General features: G+C 39.9%; 2 protein-coding genes across 15 annotated transcripts in view; one reads left to right on the top strand and one right to left on the bottom strand.

The window, feature by feature from the left end:
* The window catches only part of LOC307097099 (piggyBac transposable element-derived protein 4-like), a 201,422-nt gene that overhangs the window by 30,044 nt on the left and 148,402 nt on the right, over positions 1-22,976 (bottom strand). For 7 of the 13 annotated variants that reach the window (XM_079767042.1, XM_079767045.1, XM_079767044.1 and 4 more), the window contains exon 1: positions 35-6,009. Coding sequence is in view for 6 of the 13 variants with exons in the window: in XM_079767045.1 (XP_079623171.1) it covers positions 35-149 (115 nt within the window). In the remaining 7 variants the exon portion in view is untranslated. Of the gene's footprint in view, positions 1-34; positions 6,010-22,976 lie in introns of those variants that run through there. The other 6 variants (XM_079767041.1, XM_079767049.1, XM_079767038.1 and 3 more) reach the window with 5 other exon arrangements.
* Positions 1-22,976, top strand: part of NCAPG (non-SMC condensin I complex subunit G) — a 69,234-nt gene that overhangs the window by 31,165 nt on the left and 15,093 nt on the right. The window contains exons 1-9 of one of the 2 annotated variants that reach the window (XM_079767006.1): positions 10,661-10,932; positions 11,816-12,016; positions 12,807-13,035; positions 14,681-14,826; positions 15,113-15,197; positions 17,158-17,350; positions 17,982-18,131; positions 21,716-21,856; positions 22,622-22,745. In XM_079767006.1, coding sequence (XP_079623132.1) covers positions 10,822-10,932; positions 11,816-12,016; positions 12,807-13,035; positions 14,681-14,826; positions 15,113-15,197; positions 17,158-17,350; positions 17,982-18,131; positions 21,716-21,856; positions 22,622-22,745 — 1,380 coding nt within the window. In that variant the 5' untranslated portion in view covers positions 10,661-10,821. Of the gene's footprint in view, positions 1-10,660; positions 10,933-11,815; positions 12,017-12,806; positions 13,036-14,680; positions 14,827-15,112; positions 15,198-17,157; positions 17,351-17,981; positions 18,132-21,715; positions 21,857-22,621; positions 22,746-22,976 lie in introns of those variants that run through there. The other variant, XM_079767007.1, reaches the window with a different exon arrangement.

Genomic DNA, 22,976 nt, shown 5'->3' with positions numbered 1-22,976 from the left:
GCGGAGCCGCGGCCCCAGCCCGTGTCTCTCTTACCTACACAGTGCATGAGGCGGTGGCGCCAGGAGTCGAGTTCCCGCCGGAATCCTCTCCTCTCCGCCGCGCACCGAGGGCTCCGGCACTGAGCGGCGGCGGCGGCGACAGCGGCCATTCCCTCTCTTCCCTACTCCATCTGCGTCTCGCGTCACGCGCCCTCATTTACATACGAGCGCCGCTAACACCACGCAGGGGCGCGCGCCCCCCGGAGTGGGGTTCCTTGACGCGTGTCAGTACCTTCCCTCGGCCCTGCCTTCCCCCTCCCACCGCTGCCTCCGGGGAAGGCGGGGGGGGGGGTGGGGGAGGAGGGAGGGGGCGCGAGGAGAAGGAAGCAACCTGCCGCTTCCGCCGACGCCGCCTCCCCCCGGAGTTTACTCAAGCGAGCCATACTGCTCCCGCCGCCCGCGAAATCCCTCAGCGAAAGCGAGAGGCTCCGAGCCCGGCCAGGAACCCGCGTGCGATGGAGCGGACTAACAACTCCTCCCTTCAGCCTTCCCAAAGCGACTTGGGCTGCACGGAGACTTCACTTCCCAGGCTCCGTTGCGCCGGAGTCCCAGAGCGGAGCTGGACGCCGCGGCGCCATGCATGCTGGTCCTTGTAGTCCAGCAGGGATGGCCGCTCTTCACTCCTCCCTGCACACTGGAGCTTAGTCCTTGGACTCCTTTGCGCTGCGCCTCCGGTGGACTTGGCCTCCAAAGCCCTGCGCCCAGGACTGCTCTACTCTCATTGCCCGGTCTGATCGAGACTCAACTTCTTTAGGTTCTACTATAGAAGGGCGGTGAAAACCGCAAGAGTAGACCGCTCCTTGATGGTTCAAGCTACACTTAGTGCTTTAAGTGCTGGAAATTTTAGGGGGTCGCTGTCATCCCACCACTGCAGGGAAAAAGCAGGCTGGTCATTGGGCTGCATCCCAAATAACTGCAACATATCCAGAGAGATCCCGCCCTAACATATGTTTCCTGGGCGAAGAGATTTCGGAAACTGTGAATATGTTTAAGGCTAAAGATGCGGGGCTTTTCACCGAAAAAGGAGGGCATTGAGTGTGACTGGATGAAAAACTCTCAAAGAGGAAACTTTTTATCCTTTGCAAAATGTAAACTCCTGGAGGACAGCGACCCATTGAGACTTCTGTACTGTGACATCTTTCACTTACCTGACCCTACTACAGCGAGTGGCGTGGCACTTTATAATTATGGAATGAATTCTACGCTATGCTAGAGAAAATATTTTTTTCTTCAGAATGAGCTTTTCATTTAAAATAAACTTCAGTGACACTTTCGACTTTTGCATCACAGCAATTGTGCATGTGTTTCTGTATATGTGCAGGGGGCCAAACCCAAAATTTACTAAGAAGTTCTGGTGTATTACTGAAAATTTATGCACAAGTATGTGGGAAATATGTGTTAATTCTTCCTGGAAACTCCTATGAATTCTGAGTTCAGTGCTACCCTCCCTGTTTTGTAGTTTATCCTTATCCATCTTTCCTTGCTTTTTTTATTTCCTACAAGGAAGTATTTCATTGCTCATCACTACCTCTCAACAGTGAAGATACATTTCTACATTTTCACAGATTAAGAAAACGAAGTTTTGCCCTGGCTGGTTTGGCTCAGGGCATAGAGCGTCGGACTGTGGACTGAAAGGTCCTGGGTTCGATTCCGGTTGTAGGTTCAATCCCCAGTGGGGGATGTGCAGGAGGCAGCCAGTCAGTGATTCTCTCTCATCATTGATGTTTCCATCTCTCTCTTCCTCTCCTTTCCTCCCTGAAATCAATAATATATTAAAAAAAAAAAAAGAAAAAAAAGAAAACGAAGTTTGAAATCTCAAAATCACCTTTCTAGAATGGTCACAATTGGAGAAATAAAATCTCTTGTGAAGGTGCTTTAGGAATTATCAGTAGATAGTTTCAATTACTGATCCCACTTATAATTGCCAGTGATCAGCATTTGTAGTTTTCTGATCACTTTTACAGTAATTGACATTAGTTAGGATGGTCTAGTTTATGGTGCAGCAATAAGCCCTAAGAAAGGGTCCAAAATTTTGGGGGTGGAGCTTCAGAGCAGGTCCTTGTCACCAAGCAACCTGATCATTTAGGAGAGACCCAATCATTGTAACTTCCCCACTTGCATGATAGGTCCAAGAAAGATGAATGACAAATTGGTTCTTCCTGAAAGTGATACAAGTCAATTCCACTCACGTTTCTTTGATAAAAGCAAATTATACAGGCATGCCTCTTTTTCAAGGGAGCTCAGAAGGGCAATCCTCCTATTTTTCCAGAAGGAAGATAACCAGAATTTACTAGTGAAGAGCACCAATGATTACTGCAATCCATCTTTCTAGTCACCAATTTACAGTTCACTCTCTTTACACTACAAAATATATTCACCCCGATCACAAGTGAGACAATCCAAAAGTTCTATTCAGTAATGGCATTTATCTCAGTCTAGCATCTCTGGGTGATTGCTGATGGTCCCTATATTAGAACAGGAATGAGCTTCTATTGTTAGAAGGACCTCAAAAGACAAAGAATCATCCCTCTCTGCTTTTACACACACACACACACACACACACACACACACACACACACACACACACAGACACAGACACGCACTCAATGTACAGTGGTGGGACAGAGTCAGGATAACCACAGTAAAGGTGAAGAATGGAAGACTCACATATTTTACCACAGCTAACACGGATTACTATCTTTCCAGCCTCTAACAGTTTCCTTGCCACCACCCATTGAGCCTCTAAGTCACAGCCAAATAGTTTAGGTTCTCCATTGTCATAACTCTACTCCTTTCTATATAGTCAGAATGGGCTAGATCAGTGGTTGGCAAACTCATTAGTCAACAGAGCCAAATAGCAACAGTATAACGCTTCAAATTTATTTTGAGAGCCAAATTTTGTAAACTTAAACTTCTTCTAACGCCACTTCTTCAAAATAGACTCGCCCAGGCCGTGGTATTTTGTGGAAGAGCCACACTCAAGGGGCCAAAGAGGCGATCTGCGGTTTGCCGACCACTGGACTACATTATTCTCTAGTAATGGAGACTCAAAACCTCAGTAGCTTAAAACAAAGATTTCGTTTTAACTTAAACTCTGTGTCCTTCAAAACTCAGTGTGAAGGAGGGTGGGGAAAACTGTTCCATGTCCATTCAGGGACCCAGGTTTATGGAGCACCACCACCTGGAACCTCCTCAGTCACCATGACAAGAAAAAGATGTGAAATCCCTGTCCAGCTTAAATTAGTCTGAAAACTTGACTACTATTTTACTGTCAAATTTAATACTCTATAACAACAATCTTATTTTACCCTGTAATTATTAGTGAAAAGGATTATTTGCCTTCTTGAGTAGGCCTGAGCATTCCTGGTACTAGGTTGGATTTAGATATCAAAAACCCACTTTTCCACACCATGGGTACAAGACAACTCAAACAAGTCTTGTTGCAGTTCAATAATTCCCAACTATATGGTAATTACTCCTTTCTGTGCTCTTAAGACATTTTATTTATATATCTCCCCATTGCTCTTCCAGTCTTCTATGTATTATAATTGCTGTCTTTGTGAATGTACTTTATTGTTTCATTCTCCAACCTTGAAGATTGTGAAGTCAAGGCCTGAGGATTCATCATTTCTGTATGCCTGCATTCTACAGTTATGTGGTAACAAAGACACTTTTGTTGGATTAAAATGAAAGGGATTTTTACAATAAAATAAGAAAGATATAGGTCTCTCACCCATATACCCACCATCATTCTATTCATAAATCTAAACTTATTTTTCATCCCTGATGTTAAGACAATGACAAAAATAGATGTCATGTTTATAATTTACAGAAATTATGTTCCAAACCAGAAATTAACATTATTTGGCCTTTCTACTTGTTGAAATTCCTAATATAAAACAAACCACAATGTCTTATATAAATAAAGCACATGATTTTACTTACTAAAACATTTTAGGGAAAAGAAATATAAACAATTCATGAATTTTAAAATGGTTTTCCATGCTATTGATAATCTTTGGGTTTGGTCATAAAGTGTTCAAAGAGAATGATAAATACACATAATGTAGTCCACCAGTCATTTGAAGCATTTAAAAAATTATACATTTCAAAGCAAAATATAACCTATGTGGTGCTAACATTTATTTGAATGTTATATGGTGAGCCCTGTGATAAACACTCTATGTATATTACTGTATGTGAAATAGATATTTTCTGCCTTGTGTGTATAAAGATACTGAAACTAAGTGAAATGAAGTAATATACCTGTGTTCCCATGACCAAGTTTCACACCTGGGATAGAAACAGGTTTGTATGATTCCAGAGGTCATGTCCTTAATCATGCCACTAAGTGGAGTGGCGTGGCAACATGACTGTTTGAATGGTGACCTCAAAGCTGAGCTTGCCATTGATATAACACACTAATCTCTCATCCATTTGCTATTGAATCATTCGCACCTTGCACCATTTTACAGTTTCATGCTACTGGATCTTTGCCACTTACAAATGCAGTCAGATAGGGCTCTGTTTATGTTTACACTGTGATTATGTTTAGAATCTTTGGAATAGAATGATTCTTAGTACCAGAAAGTTTATAGAACTTTTGTAAAACATGGAAACCTCTCCCCTCATAATTCGGTTGTTTCAATTTAAACAAACTTGTACACTGCTTTCAACAAATTTCCAGAAACTAGACCAGAAAATTGATAAAAATCATGTATGCAATGATTTATGTGGCTGTACATGTTTACATATATGCAAAATACATCTTTATCTTTAATGCATTTTAAAAAATATATATTTTATTGATTTTTTACAGAGAGAAAGGGAGAAGGATAGTTAGAAACATCGATGAGAGAGAAATATCAATCAGCTGCCTCCTGCACACCCCCTACTGGCTATGTGCCCACAACCAAGGTACACGCCCTTGACCGAAATCGAACCTGGGACCCTTCAGTCCACAGGCAGACGCTCTATCCACTAAGCCAAACCGGTTTTGGCTTTAATACATTTTAAGTCTACAAAAAAGAAAAAAAACCATTCAGAAGTCATCATTTCCCCTCTCCATAATAATTAGTTTTGGACCTGTTAGACCTCTTGGGTCTAACATTCTTGGCTGTATAACTTAAGTGTTTGGCCTTAGGCAAAATATTCAACTACTTTAAGCCCCCGTTTTCTCTCTGCAGTGAAGATTATAATTGTACTTTATTGAGTTCCTAAAGAGATAGGTCTGGAGGTGCTGACGGGCATAGGAACTGATCAATCAGAACCAAAGGTGGGTACTGTGGGGAACCAATGGCTGCCTAGGAGGCGGAGCTTCTGACACTGACTGGCATAGGAACTGACCAATGAGAAACACAGCACCCACCTTTGTTTCTCATTGGTCGGTTCCTATGCCAGTGAGCGTCAAAAGCTCTGCCTCCCAGACAGCCATTGGTCCCCCATAGCACCCAGATTTGGCTCTGATTGGTCGGTTCCTATGCCAGTCAGCGTCCAAAGCTCTGCTCCTAGGCAGCCATTGGCTCCCCACAGCAGCCACCTCTGGGTCTGATTGGTCGGCTCCTATGGCAGTCAATGTCAAAAGCTCCGCCTCCTAGGCAGCCATTGGGTCCCCACAGCACCCACCTTTTTTTCTCATTGGTCTGTTTCTATGCCAGTCAGCATCTTCAGGCCTATCTCTGGCCTGACCAAAGAGGCAGGGCTTAACTGCAGCCCTCTTGGAGGCAGGGAGAGAAAGAAAAATCTGGCTGCTGGCGAAGATCAGAAAGAAAGAGGGAGAGAAAGATACAGGTAAGTACACTGAAGAACAGCTTCCACTGAGGCTGCAGATCAGACCCTGACTCACTTTTGGGGGTCTCAGCCAACTGGGCAGTCAGTGCTGGGTTGACAGGCTGCAGCTAGGCCGGATGGTCTGCGTTTGGTCTGCATTTCGTCGCAGGCTCAGTCCCTTCCCAAGCCTCAGACTTTAGGTTTGGGAAGTGCGCGCCCCGCCCCCCGCTCTGCCCCTCCAATCGCAGGCTCGGCCCCTCCCTCCATGGCCGGCCGGGAGTGACCTGGGTGCCGAGGAGGTTCCCAGGACCCAGGTATGTATGCAAATTAACCTCCATCTTTGTTTGGTTAATCTGCATACGCACTGATTGGTTGTGGGCATAGCGAAGGTACGGTCGATTTACATGTTTCTCTATTATTAGGTAAGATGGAATAAGACTGCCAGCGAACAAACAACCACATCCCGAGTCTGGGATACGCTTCGGCAAGTGCTTAACCTACTTCCCTATACCTTTAAGGAATACAAACCCCACACCGACAGCATCAAAATGCCAGGCAGGCTGGGCCCCCAAAGGCTCCTTTTCCAAAACCTCTGGAAGCCACGGTTGAATGTGCCATGACCCTCTCCCTCTCTGGATGGCACTATCATTGAAGCTGGCATCATCGGAGTCTCTTGTTCTGTTGGCGTGCTACCTGGAAGATTCTTCTGTCCTGAACAAGAGGAATTGGAAGAGCATTTTATGTTTTAAGAACAGGCTGACAAATAGCAGCTACGACATCAGCTTAGATCACTTAATAAATGGTGCTAAACTATAAAAAAAAAGATGCTATTTTGATAAATATAATGTAATCTCATTTAAGAAGGTAATTAACTCATACCTTGTCTGTTGTTATGCATTTCCTTCAACCATCATATGGAATGTCTATTATTATTGTTTCTTTTTTAAAAAATATATTCTTACTGATTTCGAAAAGGGTGAGGGAGAGACAGACAGAAACATCAATGATGAGAGAGAATCACTGATCAGCTGCCTCCTGCACACTCCACACTGGGGATCAAGTCCAAAACCCGGGCATATGCCTTGACTGGGATGTGACTTCCTGCTTCATAGGTCAACGCTCAACCACTGAGCCACGCCAACCTGGCATTGTTATTATTTCTAAATTGGAAAAGGAATCTTTGCTGCCTACTCCTTCAGAAGGGAAATTATCAATTATTTAAGTAAAATGCAAATCAATCCACTGAAAACACTACAAAGAAAGCTAGTTTGCTTCTTCTCTCTCTTTTCTTTCTTCCTTTTTAAATTTCTTATTCTTTTTTATTTTTAAATTAAACCTGCAGGTGGCTAATGCTTTGGAAGCCCGTGGTTTCTTTGTAGCTTAACACACTACTTTTAGTCTGCACCCCAAGGTCTGGAATTCTCATATTGACCCAGATGACCAAATTTTCCTTTTGACTAAGCTGTTAATGAGACAGGATACAGAATTCTGTTTCTACCTTTCTCTTTGCAATTGCTCTTGTGAGATATTAAGTATCTATAAATAGGTGATCCAGAAAACAACAACAAAAATCACCTTATGATGTTATAACAGATTAAACAAGTAACTGGTTCTGCTACTGTTACATAAAATATTTCCATTTAAATCGTCAATAAAAAAGGCACAGCTTTTAAAAAAAAATGTTTTATTGATTTTTTACAGAAGGAAGGAAGAGGGATAGAGAGATAGAAACATCGATCAGTTGCCTCCTGCATACCCCCTACTGGGGATGTGCCTACAACCAAGCTACATCCCCTTGATTGGAATCAAACCTGGGACCCTTCAGTCTGCAGGCCGACATTCTATCCACTGAGCCAAACAGGTCAGGGCGAAAAAAGTGCAGCTTTTAATTGGGGTTTTAAAAAATATGTATTATCTGGGGCCAGAAAAAAACAATGGCAGACTACAGGGAAGAAAACCACACAGGAAAACGGAGAAATAGGAAAGAGAATCATACCAGCCCTCTTTCTACTCCCATTTGCCACATGGCCCTCATTACGAGGACACTTTGCAGATGAAAATTAATATTGAGTTGTATGAGTTCCTTATATATTTTGGATGTTAACCCCCTTTGAAATAAATGGTTTGCAAATATTTTGTCCCACTGCAAAGGTTACCTTTTCATTTTGCAGTATATTATCTTTTAAAAACTTTTCCAGATTATAATGTTCAAAAAGCACCAAAAATGTTATTAATCCTAAAAAATAAAAAAATAAAATTAAAATATAGTTAGGCTGACCTCTGGTGGCCAGATGCCTCATCCTTTGGTAACTGACAAAATTGTATGAAGTTGCCCTGGCTAGTTTGGCTCAGGGGATAAGTGTACACCTGCGGACTGAATGGTTCCAGGTTCAATTCCGGTCAAGGACAAGTACCTTGGTTGCAGGCTTGATCCCAGCCCTGGTTGGGAGACAAACCATTGATGTGTCTCTCTCACACTGATGCTTCTCTCTGTCTCGCCTCCTCTCTCCCACTCTCTTTAAAAATCAATGGAAAAATATCCTCGGGTGAGGATTAACAACAAATAAAGTCATTTCTCATTTGTGGCAAGATGGCCAACTAAAATACAGTACAGGAAATAATATTGTTAGAAACTTAAAACAAAGCTACGAAGGTAGCAGGCACCCAAAGCATGAAGAGAGCTGAGCAAGTAAAGGCCATAAAAGAAGAAAATGCCTCCAAATATTAGTTTGTTCTAGTTAGTTAGTTTACCAGTTGATTGACTTTACATAAAAAACAAATGGTACATATAGAGGTTCTCAAAGTAAGAATAGTTCTGTACTATCCGATACTGTATTCACTCCCTTTAGGTGTCTACTGAGCATCTGAAATGTGGTTAGTGTACAATAATGCCCAATTTCAGACTTAGCAGAAAAAAAAAAATTATCTCATTAATTATGTTAACATGTTGAAACGTTGTAGGTATATTTGGTTAAAAAGTGAATGCCCTTTCTAGGCTTCTTTCACCACAGCTGTCTGGGCAGTCTACATTTAAGCTACAGTGAGTTTATAATGTTATCAGTATCTTCCATGCATTCTGAGGCCTCCACACGTTTCCTCTAACTTATTAAAACTGCTTTGTCAGAACTTAGACATCTTTTTTTTTTTTATATTTTATTGATTTTTTACAGAGAGGAAGAGAGAGGGATAGAGAGCTAGAAACATCGATCAGCTGCCTCTTGCACACCCCCTACTGGGGATGTGCCCGCAACCAAGGTACATGCCCTTGACCGGAATCGAACCTGGGACCCTTGAGTCCGCAGGCCGACGCTCTGAGCCAAACCGGTTTCGGCAGAACTTAGACATCTTGATCATTTTGAAATTATGGGCAACCCAAAGGCTTTCACATTAATTACTTTGAATACCTAAAATGTTTAAGGAATTAGGAATATGAAGAGAATGGATGAATAAATTATGGCATATTTATATAACTATAGCAATACTATAGCAACCTGTGCCTCAGTTTCTTCATCTTAAAAGAAGATAAGTTACTTCACAGGGGTGGTCTGTAAAGATTAAATGAAGTAAAGTGCTCACACCCGTGTCTGGCACCTAAGTGTCCACAGATATAAGTTATTATGAAACTATCAATGAGTAAACCTCAAAAAAACAGTACTGATTCAAAAAGGGAAATTGTATATTTGAATATTCATATTAGAACATGGGAACAATCGAGTATACTTATCCAGACATATATTTATAAATTATTAATATATAAAAATTAACAGTGAATTCAGAAAATTCACTGCTACTGGCTCTAACAGTAAAGTGTTCAAACCAGAGTCTGGCACATAAAGGTCCACAGATGTAAGTTATTATTATGAAAATATCTTCATGAATAAACCTGATTGAAAAAAGGAAATCAAAAACTTGATTTTTCATATTAGAACACAAAACAATCGAGTATACTTATTCAGAGATGTATTACCTATTATTAATACATAAAAATTAAGTGAATTCAGAAAATCAGTTACTGCTAGGGAGGGAAGGCGATTCAATAGGAAAAAAGATATACGGGCAGCTCTGTAATCTACTTCTTTCTTTATATATATATTTTTCATTGATTTCAGAGAGGGAGTGGGGGCGGGGGGAAGAGAGAGACAGAGAGGGGCAGGCTTAGTTCCCCCTGAAGGCAGCACTCCACATTTCTTCACCTTGACTCCCCTGTGAACTTTGGTGCCAGTCCGTTCTCCGTTGAGCACACGGTCGTCCCGCACCTGTTACCGAGGCCTCGAAAGGAGGCACACTAGAGCAGGCTGTATCCACACTGAAGAGTGCCTCTCTGCGCGGAGGGGCCCCGCCTGCTCCCCTCCTTCGCAGACCTTCCACCAGCCCAGGCCCCGGGCTGACAAAGACAGCGGCCGCCTCCATCTGGAGACCTCGGGACGGTGGCCTCGGCCGACCCGCAACGTCTCCCTCCGCGGCAGCAGCCAGGCCGCGGCCCTGCCCTCAGCACCCGCTCTCTTTCCCTTCTCCACGAGCTCCAAACGAACCCCTCCTCCCAGGCTGCCCTGCTCCCCTTCCGCTGGATTCCCCGTTCTCACCCAGGGAGAAGTTTCTTTTCTTCGCCTCACGCCCTGCCGCACGTCCAGGCTAAGCCCAGCGCCGCCACTCGACTCGCCCTCTCCGTCCGGTACTACTTCCGGGCGAGCCTTCGCCCCGCCTCTTCTTAGAAACGCCACTTCCTACCCGACAACGGCTGGACAAACCCTTGGCGCATGCGCCCAAACCGCAATGTTGGAGGTGGGTGGTCTTCCCGCCCACCCGCCTCTCGCCTCCCGCCCCGGTCTCGGCAGTCTCGCGATAATTGCCTCTCCCGCGGGAGTTATTTAAACGCTCGGGCGGTAATCACGCCCTGCGAGCTCCGAGGCCCGCAGAAGGGAGTCAGAGAGGACTCTGCGAGTTCGGCTTGTGTTCCGTGGGTCGAGCTGCAGCCGAGCGCTGACAGGACTTGTCCTCGCGGAGTCCGCCACCATGGGGGCCGAGAAGAGGCTGCTGCCCATTAAGGAGGCCTTCCAGCTGGCGCAGCAGCCGCACCAGAACCAGGCGAAGCTGGTGGTGGCGCTGAGCCGCACCTACCGCACGGTAAGCGCGCCCGACCCCGAGGCCCCCCTGGCGGCCGCTGCCCCTAGCCCTCCCGTAAGCCTCCGGACTCGGCGCACTTCCGACCCAGCCTCCTCCAACCTCCCGACCTGCGGGAGGTCGCCGCCCCCCCCCCGCCTCCCCCCTCTCCCCCCAGCGGCCTCCGGTGCGGACCGTTATCCTTTGGAGGCGCTGAACTCGGAGAGAAACGTTTATGGGCACCGAGGCGACCTGGCACAGTGTTGGGTGGATCCGAGCTGTGGTCCACACCGCCGGCCGTCAGCCCACCCGTTCTCACCCCTCCCCGTTGTTAAATGGAATCAAATCACCAAAGAGCGAGTTAATTATCAGGACCTGGCTCTTCCTGTAAACGTAAACACTGTTTGTTTTGAATGGAGCCGTGAGATGACTAGGACCATGAATTTCGGGGAAATCAAGTATTCTGGCGTCCAAGAAACACTGTAAGTCCGTATAATACGAGTTGAAGATAGGAGACAGGTGTGAAAGTTATAGCAAAAGGAAGTTTCTGTGCAACAGAAAGGCTAAGTATGACGAAGTATTAAAGCCACTGGTGATCTTGAGTTCATGAAGCATACTTTTACTAAACTGGTACCCAGGCATATTGAGAACGAAAGGATGTCGAGGGAAAAAAAGAATCCTTTCATTGTCAGAATTCATGCCCCCCCCCCCCCCCCCGGAGAAATTAATATCTCAGGAGAGAAATTTATGCAAATTTTATTTCCCTTTTGATGGTTTGGATAATTCAGTTTTCTAAATGACTTTAGTTTGTCTGAATTATGGCTAATGCATTCAGCATTCTTAGAGTAATGTTGGTAAAACAAGGATTTTATCTGTGCAGTTTGTGAAGGTTTCGTTTGTGTTTCAGGTGGAGGATAAAGCAATTTTTCATGAGGAATTCGTTCATTACCTTAAATATGCCATGGTGGTCTATAAACGTGAACCTGTCGTGGAGAGGGTAATAGAATTTGCAGCAAAGTTTGTTACTTCATTTCACCAATCAGATGTGGAAGACAATGAAGAGGAAGACGGCGGACTTTTAAATTATTTGTGTACTTTTCTGTTAAAGGTATGATGAAAACTAGAACTTGGGGGAAGTAATTGCAGAACATTTTACTATAATAAAAGGGCCAGGGGAGTTTGTATATTTTAGATTGAAATACCTCGGAAATGACAAAATGTCTGAATGAATCTGCTTTTTATAGGAAACATTGAAACTGTCGTTAAGATAAAAAGGTGGATCTTTTTAAAATTTTTATTTTATTATGTTGGGGTGATGGTGGTTAACAAAATTATACAGGTTTCAGGTGCACAGTTGTGCAACACAAAATCTGTACACTGCATTATGTGTTCACACCCCAAATCATGTCCCCATCCATCATCATCCCTCCCCATGCCCTATAAAAGGTGGACTTTTAAAATAACAGCAGCATTAAATCTTTAATGACCTCTCTAAACCAGTTTTTCCATATATTTAAAGGAGTTCTCTACTTTAGAAGTAAAGTAAGAGTTCCTACAAAGAGGAATATGCTCTTGTAATTCAACAAATACTTCAGACTGTTTTTTTGAGAACTTATGTGATATATTTTTAGTATGCATGTATCCTTTGTAGGCGGTGAACTTGGGAGAGAAGTGTTTAGGGGAACCGAGGCGACCTGGCACCGGTGTTGGGTGGGGAGGGGGCACGTCGGGTGGTTTAAGGAGGTTGGCTTGGCAGTGCGCAAGATCAAGAGAACATAGTTTTTCTGTAAGTATTGAATTACTGTTGTAATTTTTTGAATTCTAAACATACAGAATTGAATGATATGTAATTATTTAGTAATGGAATGTGACTACATTTTGGTTTGTATCCATTTCAGTCTCATGAAGCCAACAGCAATGCTGTTAGATTTAGAGTATGCCAGCTCATAAACAAACTCTTGGGAAGTATGCCAGAAAATGCCCAGATTGATGATGATTTGTTTGATAAGATTAATGAAGCCATGCTTATTAGATTGAAAGATAAAATTCCAAATGTGAGGATACAGGCAGTTCTGGCTCTTTCAAGACTTCAGGATCCCAAAGATGATGAATGCCCAGTGGCTAATGGTATGTGTTGCTACTAAATCCTTTTTCAGTTTTGTTGACTTTGTTAAATTATCAGTAGATGAATTTTTTATTATGAACTATATATATATGTGGAAGTATATACACACACATATATAAATATATATATGTATATGTATATACATATGTATATGTATATATGTATATGTATGTGTATATATATATATATGTATATATATATATATGTATTTATATAAATGATTAAAAAAAAAACGTCCTCGCTGGTTTGGCTCAGGGGACTGAAGGGTCCCAGGTTCGATTATGACCAAGACACATGCCTGGGTTGCGCGCTCGATCCCCAGTAGGGGGCGTGCAGGAGGCAGCCAATCAATGATTCTCATCATTAATGTTTTTATCTTTCTATCCCTCTCCCTCTCTAAAATCAATAAAAATATATTTTAAAAAAACCCAAGGAGATACCACCCAACTTAAAAAAATAGAGCATTATCAATAACTTTGGAACCTAACTTACATCACACCCACTTACATCACTCTCTCAGAGATAATGATTATCCTGAAATTTTTGTTAATTTTCCTGTCTTTTTGTTTAAACAATTAACTACATGTGCATATCTAAATAGTGTTAAACTTTGCCTATCGTTTTGTATGCTATTTGTGTCATAAGTATATTTTTATGTGCTTTCAACATTATTTTTAATTGTAACATTCATTCATGTTGAGCTATATATTTACTGTTTTATAGAATTCTGTGATATGAACATAACACAATTTATTATTTCTAATACTAATGGACCTTCTGGTTTTTGGTTATTTTGCTTTAAAAAAACTGTTTCTATGAACTTACACGTGGTTTTTAGTAGACAGATTAGAATTTTTCTAGGCTATATATGGCATTCAGCTTTACTAGATAAGATACAAGTGTTCTGTAAAATAGTTTACCAATTAATAGTCCTAATAAAAGTCTTCATTGGTCTATATTCTCTCCAATGTTTAGTATTGTCAGATTTTAAATGTTTTATTTATCTGGGTGTATGATATACTAGTATGTCATTGGGTCCCATATTGGAGAGGGTGCATACAGTTGGGCTGAGGGACCCCCCTTCCTCCCCCCCCTGCATGAATTTCAAGTACATGTTTATTAAACACTAGAGGCCCCGGGCCTCTAGTGTTTAATAAACATGTACTTGATTATGAACCTGGGGAAAATTTGAGATGTAGAGGTAAATACATATTTAAACTCAGGAATGGATTTTGTTTAGGTGAGTAAAACCAGAAGTTATTTCTTTTTAGAACTCATTAAAAATCAAAATAGTAATGGCTCTTCATAAAGCCATATCAGTTTAAAAGTAAACTGCCTGCTATACTAGACATTCTTCTAAATCTTGAAGAGTAGCAGCTTCATAATCCTGATGGTGGATTTTCCATGATCTTTAAGGCTGTTTGTTTTTGCTTTAGCCTTCATGCTCAATCCATTGAGTAATTTCCATTCTGTCCTTACTAAGGGAAGTTGACAGAAGAAAATCTTCAGCTAGAATAAATATGTCAGACTAAAAGGTGATATTTTTATCATTTTAAAGATACTATTAAATATCAAAATGTGTGATCTTATGACTATGGTTAAAGAAATATTTATTTAATGTACTAAAATATATTGTTCTATTTTTAGCATATGTTACTTTGATTGAAAATGATTCAAATCCAGAAGTTAGGAGGGCAGTGCTATCATGTATTATACCATCAGGAAAGACTTTGTCAAAAATTGTAGGACGCACCAAGGATGTGAAAGAGGCTGTTAGAAAGCTGGCTTATCAGGTAAATAAGTTCAATATCTTGTGTAGGCATATTCTTAAAAGACAAAAAGCCATAATTTTAAAATGCTTTGAAAAATATTTGGCAAATAATAATGATTTCTTTAATTGAGATTTTTTTGTTCAGAGAGCATAGGTAATTTAAGTAGAATCTTATTGCATTAACTGTGTTACCAGATATTAATTTTTTTGGAGATTTTGGGTCATTTTCTTAGATGAAGGTGTTATTGCTAGTTATGAATTGTAAACTATGTTGAGTTTAATGACCATTTTAATATTATCTCTTTAAGGTTTTAGGTGAAAAGGTTCATATGAGAGCCATGTCCATTGCTCAGAGAGTAATGCTCCTTCAACAAGGTCTTAATGACAGAGCAGGTAAGATAGACATCTTCATATACAAAACTTTTGTAGGTTTTGAGTTCAGACTTAAAAAATTTAGGAAACAGGTGTCCTAAATTAAGTCAAATAAGCCTATTATTCCACAGCCTGTAAAAATTCATCTTGGTGTATTGTATAGAAAACATTTTCTAAAGTTAGAGCTCTTGATACTTAAAAGGAACAGAGTTGGTTTCAATTTTCCTGTGTTTTACAGATGGGAAGGTTATAGAGCTAATTTACATCAGAAATAGGGCATGATCTCTTTTTCAACTCTCCTTTATTAAAATGCTATCTTGCCCTGGCCTGTTGGCTCAGTTGGGTGGAGCATCCTCCTATACACAAAAAGGGTTGTCATTGGATTCCCAGTCAGGGCACATATCTAGGTTGTGAGTTCTCCAGGGAGTGGGGGGTTGAGGTGGGGAAGCAACCAATTGATATTTCTCTGTCTGTCTCCCTCCCTCCTTCCCTCCCTTCCTCTAAAAACCTAATGAAATCATATCCTGGGGTGAGGATAAAGTAACAATGCTATTTATCCTCTTTGTGTGTATCTTTTTTTTTTTTTTAAATATATTTTTATTGATTTTTTACAGAGAGGAAGGGACAGGGATAGAGAGTTAGAAACATTGATGAGAGAGAAACATGGATCAGCTGCCTCCTGCACACCCCCCACTGGGGATGTGCCCGCAACCAAGGTACATGCCCTTGACCAGAATCGAACCTGGGACCCTTCAGTCCACAGGCCGACGCTCTATCCACTGAGCCAAACCAGTCAGGGCCTTTGTGTGTATCTTGATATGAATGTTTTCTGTGCTTTAGAAACAACAGTCAGGAATGGTCATCCTATATAATAAAAGCCTAATATGCTAAGTTTCCGACTGTTCGACTGTTTGACCATTCAACCAGTCGCTGTGATGTGCACTGATCACCAGGGGGCAGATGCTCCAACCAGTAGGTTAGCTTGCTGTTGGGGTCCGGCCATTTGGGACTGGGCTAGACCGGCTGGACACACCCTGGAGCCCTTCTGCGGTCCCTCTCTGGCCCCATTTGGCCCCGATCGGGATTGGGCGAGATGGGCTGGACACATCCTGGAGTCCTCCTACAGTCCTCCCCGGGCGGCCAGCCCAGATTGGGACTGGGCAAGACAGGCCGAACATGCCCTGGAGCCCTCCTGCAGTCCCTTCCTGACCCCAATCATGCACTGGTGGGGTCCCTCGGCCTGGCCTGCACTCTCTTGCAATCGGGGACCCCTTGGTTTTGGCCCAATCCCTGCAGGCCAGGCCGAGGGACCCCACTGGTACACAAATCCATGTACTGGGCCTCTAGTACTAGTATAATTTTCTTAGTTTTTTTTTGTTGTTTGTTTTTTTCTCTTCCTCTTAAAACTAGAGAATCTGTTTATAGGAATGATGAGGAATAATCTAGTTTAAATTTCCAATCTGTATGAGAAGGCTAAGGTAGCTTAATTTTGCTCTAGCAAGAAAATCTGAGTTTGAAAACATTTATGTCACAGGACTAATGATTAGGGTGACTTTAAAAATAAATAGGTTTGTTCAGTGATATATGCTTGTATGATTCACTACTGCAAATAGCAGCATGTGTAATAGATAAGTCAGTCAACAAGTGAAATAATAGGTAGTATTATGTAGTCTAGACTAAGACCTGAAGTTCACTGAACCCAGGGAAGAAAGAATACAAGATTGTGATAGTGGTTGTGTATTTGATTCTAACCTTTTTCATTTTATTCAGAAATGAGCATCATAGTGATTATCGCAATATCATTGTACTTGTGTTTTTTTCATTGGCATGCTTTATTCTGCCTCTTAGTTTCTTTCTATTTTTATTGTAAATGTCAACTTTATGTTAACACTGATCTGGTAAATTAATTAAAATAGACAAAATACAGGAAATGGAAGCTAGAGGGAGCCTCTGTTCACCTGTGTTTCAAATGACTTAACAGAGGCTGTGAAACAAGCAACACAAAAGCATCTTCTCCAAGGCTGGCTGCGTTTCAGTGAAGGAAATATATTAGAGTTGCTTCATCGGTTGGATGTGGAAAATTCTTCTGAAGTGGCAGTCTCTGTTCTCAATGCCTTATTTTCAGTGACTCCTCTTAATGAACTGGCAGAAATCTGTAAAAATAACGATGACAGGTATATAAAGTATTCATTGTTTGAAATGTGAGACTGATAAACTTCTATAATAAAAATTAGTCCTCTCTCCCCCATTACTTCAAATTGCATCAATACTTTTTAATCCCTCTTATTTATTTATTTATTTTTTACTCTGGTGGACATCCCCCCCTCCCCTTTTTCCTCCCTTGTGTAAGAACTCACTACTTTTTCATAGACTACTTTAGCTGCATTTAAAAATTTTTCCCCCTTTATTGATTAAGGTATTACATATGTGTCCTTATCCCCCCATTGCTCTCCACACCCCCACTCATGCCCTCAACCCCCTGGTGTCTGTGTCCATTGGATAGGCTCATATGCATTTTAGCTGCATTTTTTATTGTTTTATTTTGTTACTTGATTTTTGCATTAACCTACCATGGAAAGTTGAACAACATGCATCCTATAGTTTGCTCATTTTATTTTTATTTACTTATTTATTTTTGTCTAAATATTTTCATTCTTTTTTTGTAATAACTTAATGATTTTGCAGTTTAAAAGGATGGTGGTTTTAAATCAAGTTTGCTCCTTATTATTATTTTTATATTTAGTTCAAAATTTTAATTGAGAATTAAGATCATGCTTCCTTTTATTTTCTCCCTTTCAAATGAAGGAAATTGATTCCAATGGAAACATTAACTCCTGAAAATGCTTTGTATTGGCGTGTCCTTTGTGAATATTTGAGGTCAAAAGGAGATGAAGGTGAAGAATTTTTAGAGCAGATTTTGCCAGAGCCTGTGATATTTGCAGAGTATTTACTGAGGTAAAATTTTTTCCTTTGGTTTGGAATGTACTTGTGTTGCCATCCATGTTAGTCTTTCAGCTCCCTCCCTCAAAGACAGGCTTGATTGGGAATAAGTTGAAAACCATATTTTTGGATAGACAGAGATAAATAGGTATGCACATTGAGTCTTTCTGAAGAAAGAGTAAAGTCAATATGTTTAGGGATATTTCCTGAAAACTTAAGATGTGATTATGTACATTTCTCCATGAAATTGATGATGATGTGTTATTCTGAAATTGGTTAGAAATCTTAGTTCTAAGTGCCAGATAGCAAATATATGAGAGTCTGTGGGCTGTCCTGTCTCTGTCACAATGACTCAATTCACTGTGAATAAGTGTTAACACTTTCATCGATTTTATGGATGCTGAAATTTGAATTTCATGTGATTTTCACATGTATATATTTACACATGTATATATTTTCACGTATATATTTTAAACTACTATTTAAAAATGTAAAAATCTTAGCTTGCAAGCTATAGAAAAACAGCCAGTAGGCTGTATCTGGTGCATGGGCCATAGTTTTCCAACTGACAGGGTAGACATTTGTGGCCAGTACTTAAAACTGTTACTGTTTGGCTTTTTATTTTCAATTTATTTTCTTAAATTATTTGAATTAGTCTAATTTTTACTTATTTTGCTTTAAAATTATACAAATAAAATATGAATTAATTCTTGTCAAAATTCCAATACAGAGATATGTAGAATAACAATGTGGAATTTCCTCTTTTATCTGCTAATTCCTCAATTAGTGATTTCCTTGGGTTAACAATTAAACAATTTGGGGTGTATACTTTCAAACCTTTCTCTACATTTACATACATGTATACTAAATGCAGAAATGCTTTTTTAAAATATAGTGCACTATACATAATTGTTTATTTGGTTTTTTTAACTACTGGTGTCTGAGATCATTATATGTGGGTGCATATAAATATATCACAGTCTTAACAGTTTATAGTGTGGTAGTGTTGTTTGAATTTACTCCTCTGTTGATGGACATTTTAGGTGTTTACGATTTTCACTGATGTTATAAGTGTGTTAAACTTCCTTGTACATTTTTATGTATGTTTGAGATTTTGTGGGGTTGATTCCCAGGGTGGAATTGCTGTGCCAAAGATTATATATATTTTCAGAGATATTGATGTGTAGATTTTTAACTTTATGTTTTTGATTCATTTATAAAAGCTTCTATATAATATGGATTATAGGCCTGAATTTTCTTTGCATAAAACATACTATTCTGCTTTTGCTTATAAAGGTCTCACATAGAAATTAGGGAACAAAGCTCTAAATGAATTTGAATTTCACATGGAAAATATTAAATACAGGATAAATATCTTAAATGTGAGCCAATATGAAAACTGAACAGTTTGAGCTCATAATAACATTATGAAAAACATGTGTAAATTTACTAAGTGTTTTAATGGTAATTATTTCAGGCTTTAACATTTAGTTAGAATATCCTAGCTAATAAAGAGGGAATATGCTAATTGACCGCCATGCCCTCACAAGATGGTGACACCCAAGCCAATAAAGAGGGAATATGCTAATTGACTGCCACACCTTCACAAAGATGGCAGTGCCTGGTCCCCTCATCCCCGCCTCATCCAGCCTCAGTCCTCCAGTCTCCTCAGCCCTGCAGGGGAAGGCAGTTGGGAGCAATCGGGCCAGCAGGGGAGGGCAGTTGATGATCATGCTGGCAGGGGAGCGGTTAGAGTGGTTAGGGGAAATAAGGCAGGCAGGCAGGCAGGCAGGTGAGTAGTTAGGAGCCAGCAGTCCCAGATTGTGAGAGGGATGTCCCAGATTGGAGAGGGTGCAGGCTGGGCTGAGGGACACGCCTCCCCCATCCCCCCCATTCATGAATTTTATGCACCGGGCCTCTAGTCTAATACTAATAATAGAGGAATTTTCAAATTGGCTGGAACACCATCACGTAATGACCAATCAGGACAGGGGCGGGGCCGCGGCGGAGAGCTCTCAGCACGCCTGTGCCAGGGGTCCAAAGGGCATGGAGAAGAAGGGAGAGCAGATAGACATTTAGGGTGATCAGGCAAGGAGGGGAGAGCAGATGGGAAGTTAAGGGGATGAGGCCAGGAGGGGAGCGCAGATAAGCATTTAGGGGGATCAGGACAGGAGAGGAGAGCAGATAGGGCAATCAGGCTAGGAGGGGAGAGCAGATAGGCAGTTAGGGGGGATCAGGCCAGGAGGGGAGAGCAGTTAGGCAGTTAGGGGCATCAGGCAGGCAGGCAGCTGAGCGGTTAGGAGCCAGTGGTTCTGGATTGTGAGAGGGATCCCAGATTGGAGAGGGTGCAGGCTGGGCGCAGGGACCCCCCCCCCCCCCGCCCCTTGTGCATGAATTTCATTCATAGTGCCTCTAGTTCATTATAATGCTGTTTGGGTCATGTTGAAATGTTTCCAAAAGAAATGGGTTTGATGTAATGCTTAGTAATATATATTAATATAGAAGTAATAAATGCTTATAAAAGATAGAGAAAATATTAAAAATATGAGGAAATGTTAAATATTTAAATAACATAGAGGGGAAACCTCTTATCAAAGACTGCTTCACAAATTGATTCTTAGTTAATATTGACATGTATAGAACGTGGTTACTTATGCTTATATTTCCTTTGTCATTTAATCTGTGAGTTTTATAATAACTTTAATCAACTTGTTTTTTTATACCTACAGAGAAGAAAACTTTAAAAATTGTATTTTAATTATTATTGAAAGAATACTTAAGAAATAGAATGCTTTTCTTTTTGGAGCAAAATTACTAGGTAGGATTAATATACTCAAGTAAAGAAACAAAATTAAGTGGAAAATTGTTTCATGATACTCTCAGGAATATATTTTCAGGCATTTTGTAGCAAGAAGAGTTAATTACTCAAGGGTAGTTGATGGTGCTACTCAATAGCACCTACACTAAAATAAGAACAATACAGAGATTAATAGAGCTCCTAAGCAAAGATAATACAAATTAATGAAGCTATCTGTTTTCCTGATTTTTAAAAGGTCATTGTATTCATGGATTACTTGTGTAATCACTATTATTATTACTACTTTTCTTTTAAACAAAATAGTGGTTAATTAGAGATGATGATGGAAGACTAGCTCTTTATGAAACTGGATTTTGGAAAATGGATTCAGAACTTTAAAATTGAGAATACTAGTGACATATACCTGAAACAAATATAAAATACTGAATATCAAGTGTAATAGAAAAATAAAAAGATTAAAAATAGGAGAATACTATTGACATTGAAATAGTTATCAGTTTGAGAGCACTAAATATGTACCTCTTGAAAATTTCCCATAGTAAATTTGAATCTTCACTGAAAATGTTTTTCAAATTTTTTTGATTCAAGTCAATAAATTTTTGTGCAAAAAAGTTCAGGATGATAGCGTAGAATTTACTCTGTAAATCAACTGAGTACCACATGGTATAAACATCTATATATTTGTATTACTGTGAACTGAAAAAAGACTCTTTTGTCACCTAATGGGGAGCTGTTTAATGTTTCTTAAAACATCCTACATTTATTCATTTTCTTGTTTTAGTTATATTCAGAGCATTCCAGTTGTTGATGATGAACACAGAAATGATTTTTCTTACATTGAACATTTGATGACAAAAGAGTTCATAGGTCAACAATTGATTCTAATAATCAAGTCTTTGGATACTAATGAAGAAGGAGGAAGGTATGTCTAAATGTTAACCCTAGTTCTAATTTGTTCTAATTCTATATTGAAATATAGTCTTGTTATATAGAGTGGGCAATTAAATATACAGAGTGGGCAAAAGTAGGTTTACAGTTGTTCCTATGGAAAATAATAGAATAATTAGTAAAAACACAAGAATAAACTATTTCATGTACTCAAAATTGTAAACCTACTTTATCCACCCCTGTATTTAACCTAGTTCTCTAACATGTTATAAAAAGTATTCTCTCTCCTCATATATATGTAATATTTAAAAGGAAACATACCCTTCCCTTCCTCCCTTCCCCCCCTCCCCCGGAGTGTGTGTGCATATAAAATATATGAGGTCTTTTTTTTTTCATGAGGATTCTTTATTTTTCTTTATTTTTTGTTTACTTTTAAATTTTATGAGGTCTTAATTCAATTTCTTTAGAATAAATCAATGAAATTGCAGGTTTATGCATAAAAATATATTTGTCTTCATGACAGGGCTAGTAATTCTATCTAAAAGGTTTTATTCACTTCTGGTATTTTGTCATTTCATTATGTTGATTTATAAAAGATTATAAGGCCATTTATAATTTTTTTTTTGCAGAGCATAAATTTTTGACCTAAAATCTCTTCATATATTTTTTTGCCTATAGTGATAAATATAACAAAGAACTGAGATAAATGTGATTTAAGTCTGCAGAAGAGGAGAAATGTTAGAGATAAAATGTGTTTCTGCTGTCATATTTAAATTAAAATAGTTCTTTTTGAATGCAGGAAACGACTGCTGGCTATTTTACAGGAGATTCTTACTATACCCACAACCCCAATGTCCCTAATTTCTTTTCTTGTTGAAAGACTGCTCCACATCATTATAGATGATAATAAGAGAACACAAATTGTAAGTAATTTTCTTCATTGTTGATAAAGTTAAGAGGTTTTGGTCAATGACTGAGGATTGTCTTTTTTTTTTCAATACTTTTGCTTTGTCTTTAACTTTTAATTTAGTCTCTATCAAGTTTTTAAATTTAAAACCAAATCTCTCTCTCTCTCTCTCTCTCTCTCTCTCTCTCTCTCTCTCTCTCTCTCTCAAGAGGTTTTGGTCAGTGATTGAGGATTGTCTTTTTTTTTT

This window comes from Cnephaeus nilssonii, assembly GCF_951640355.1.
Source record: "Cnephaeus nilssonii genome assembly, chromosome: 1".
In the NCBI taxonomy this organism is placed as follows: Eukaryota; Metazoa; Chordata; class Mammalia; order Chiroptera; family Vespertilionidae; genus Cnephaeus; species Cnephaeus nilssonii.
The sequence above is the reverse complement of the archived record's forward strand: the minus strand, read 5'-3'. Positions and strand labels throughout refer to the sequence as shown.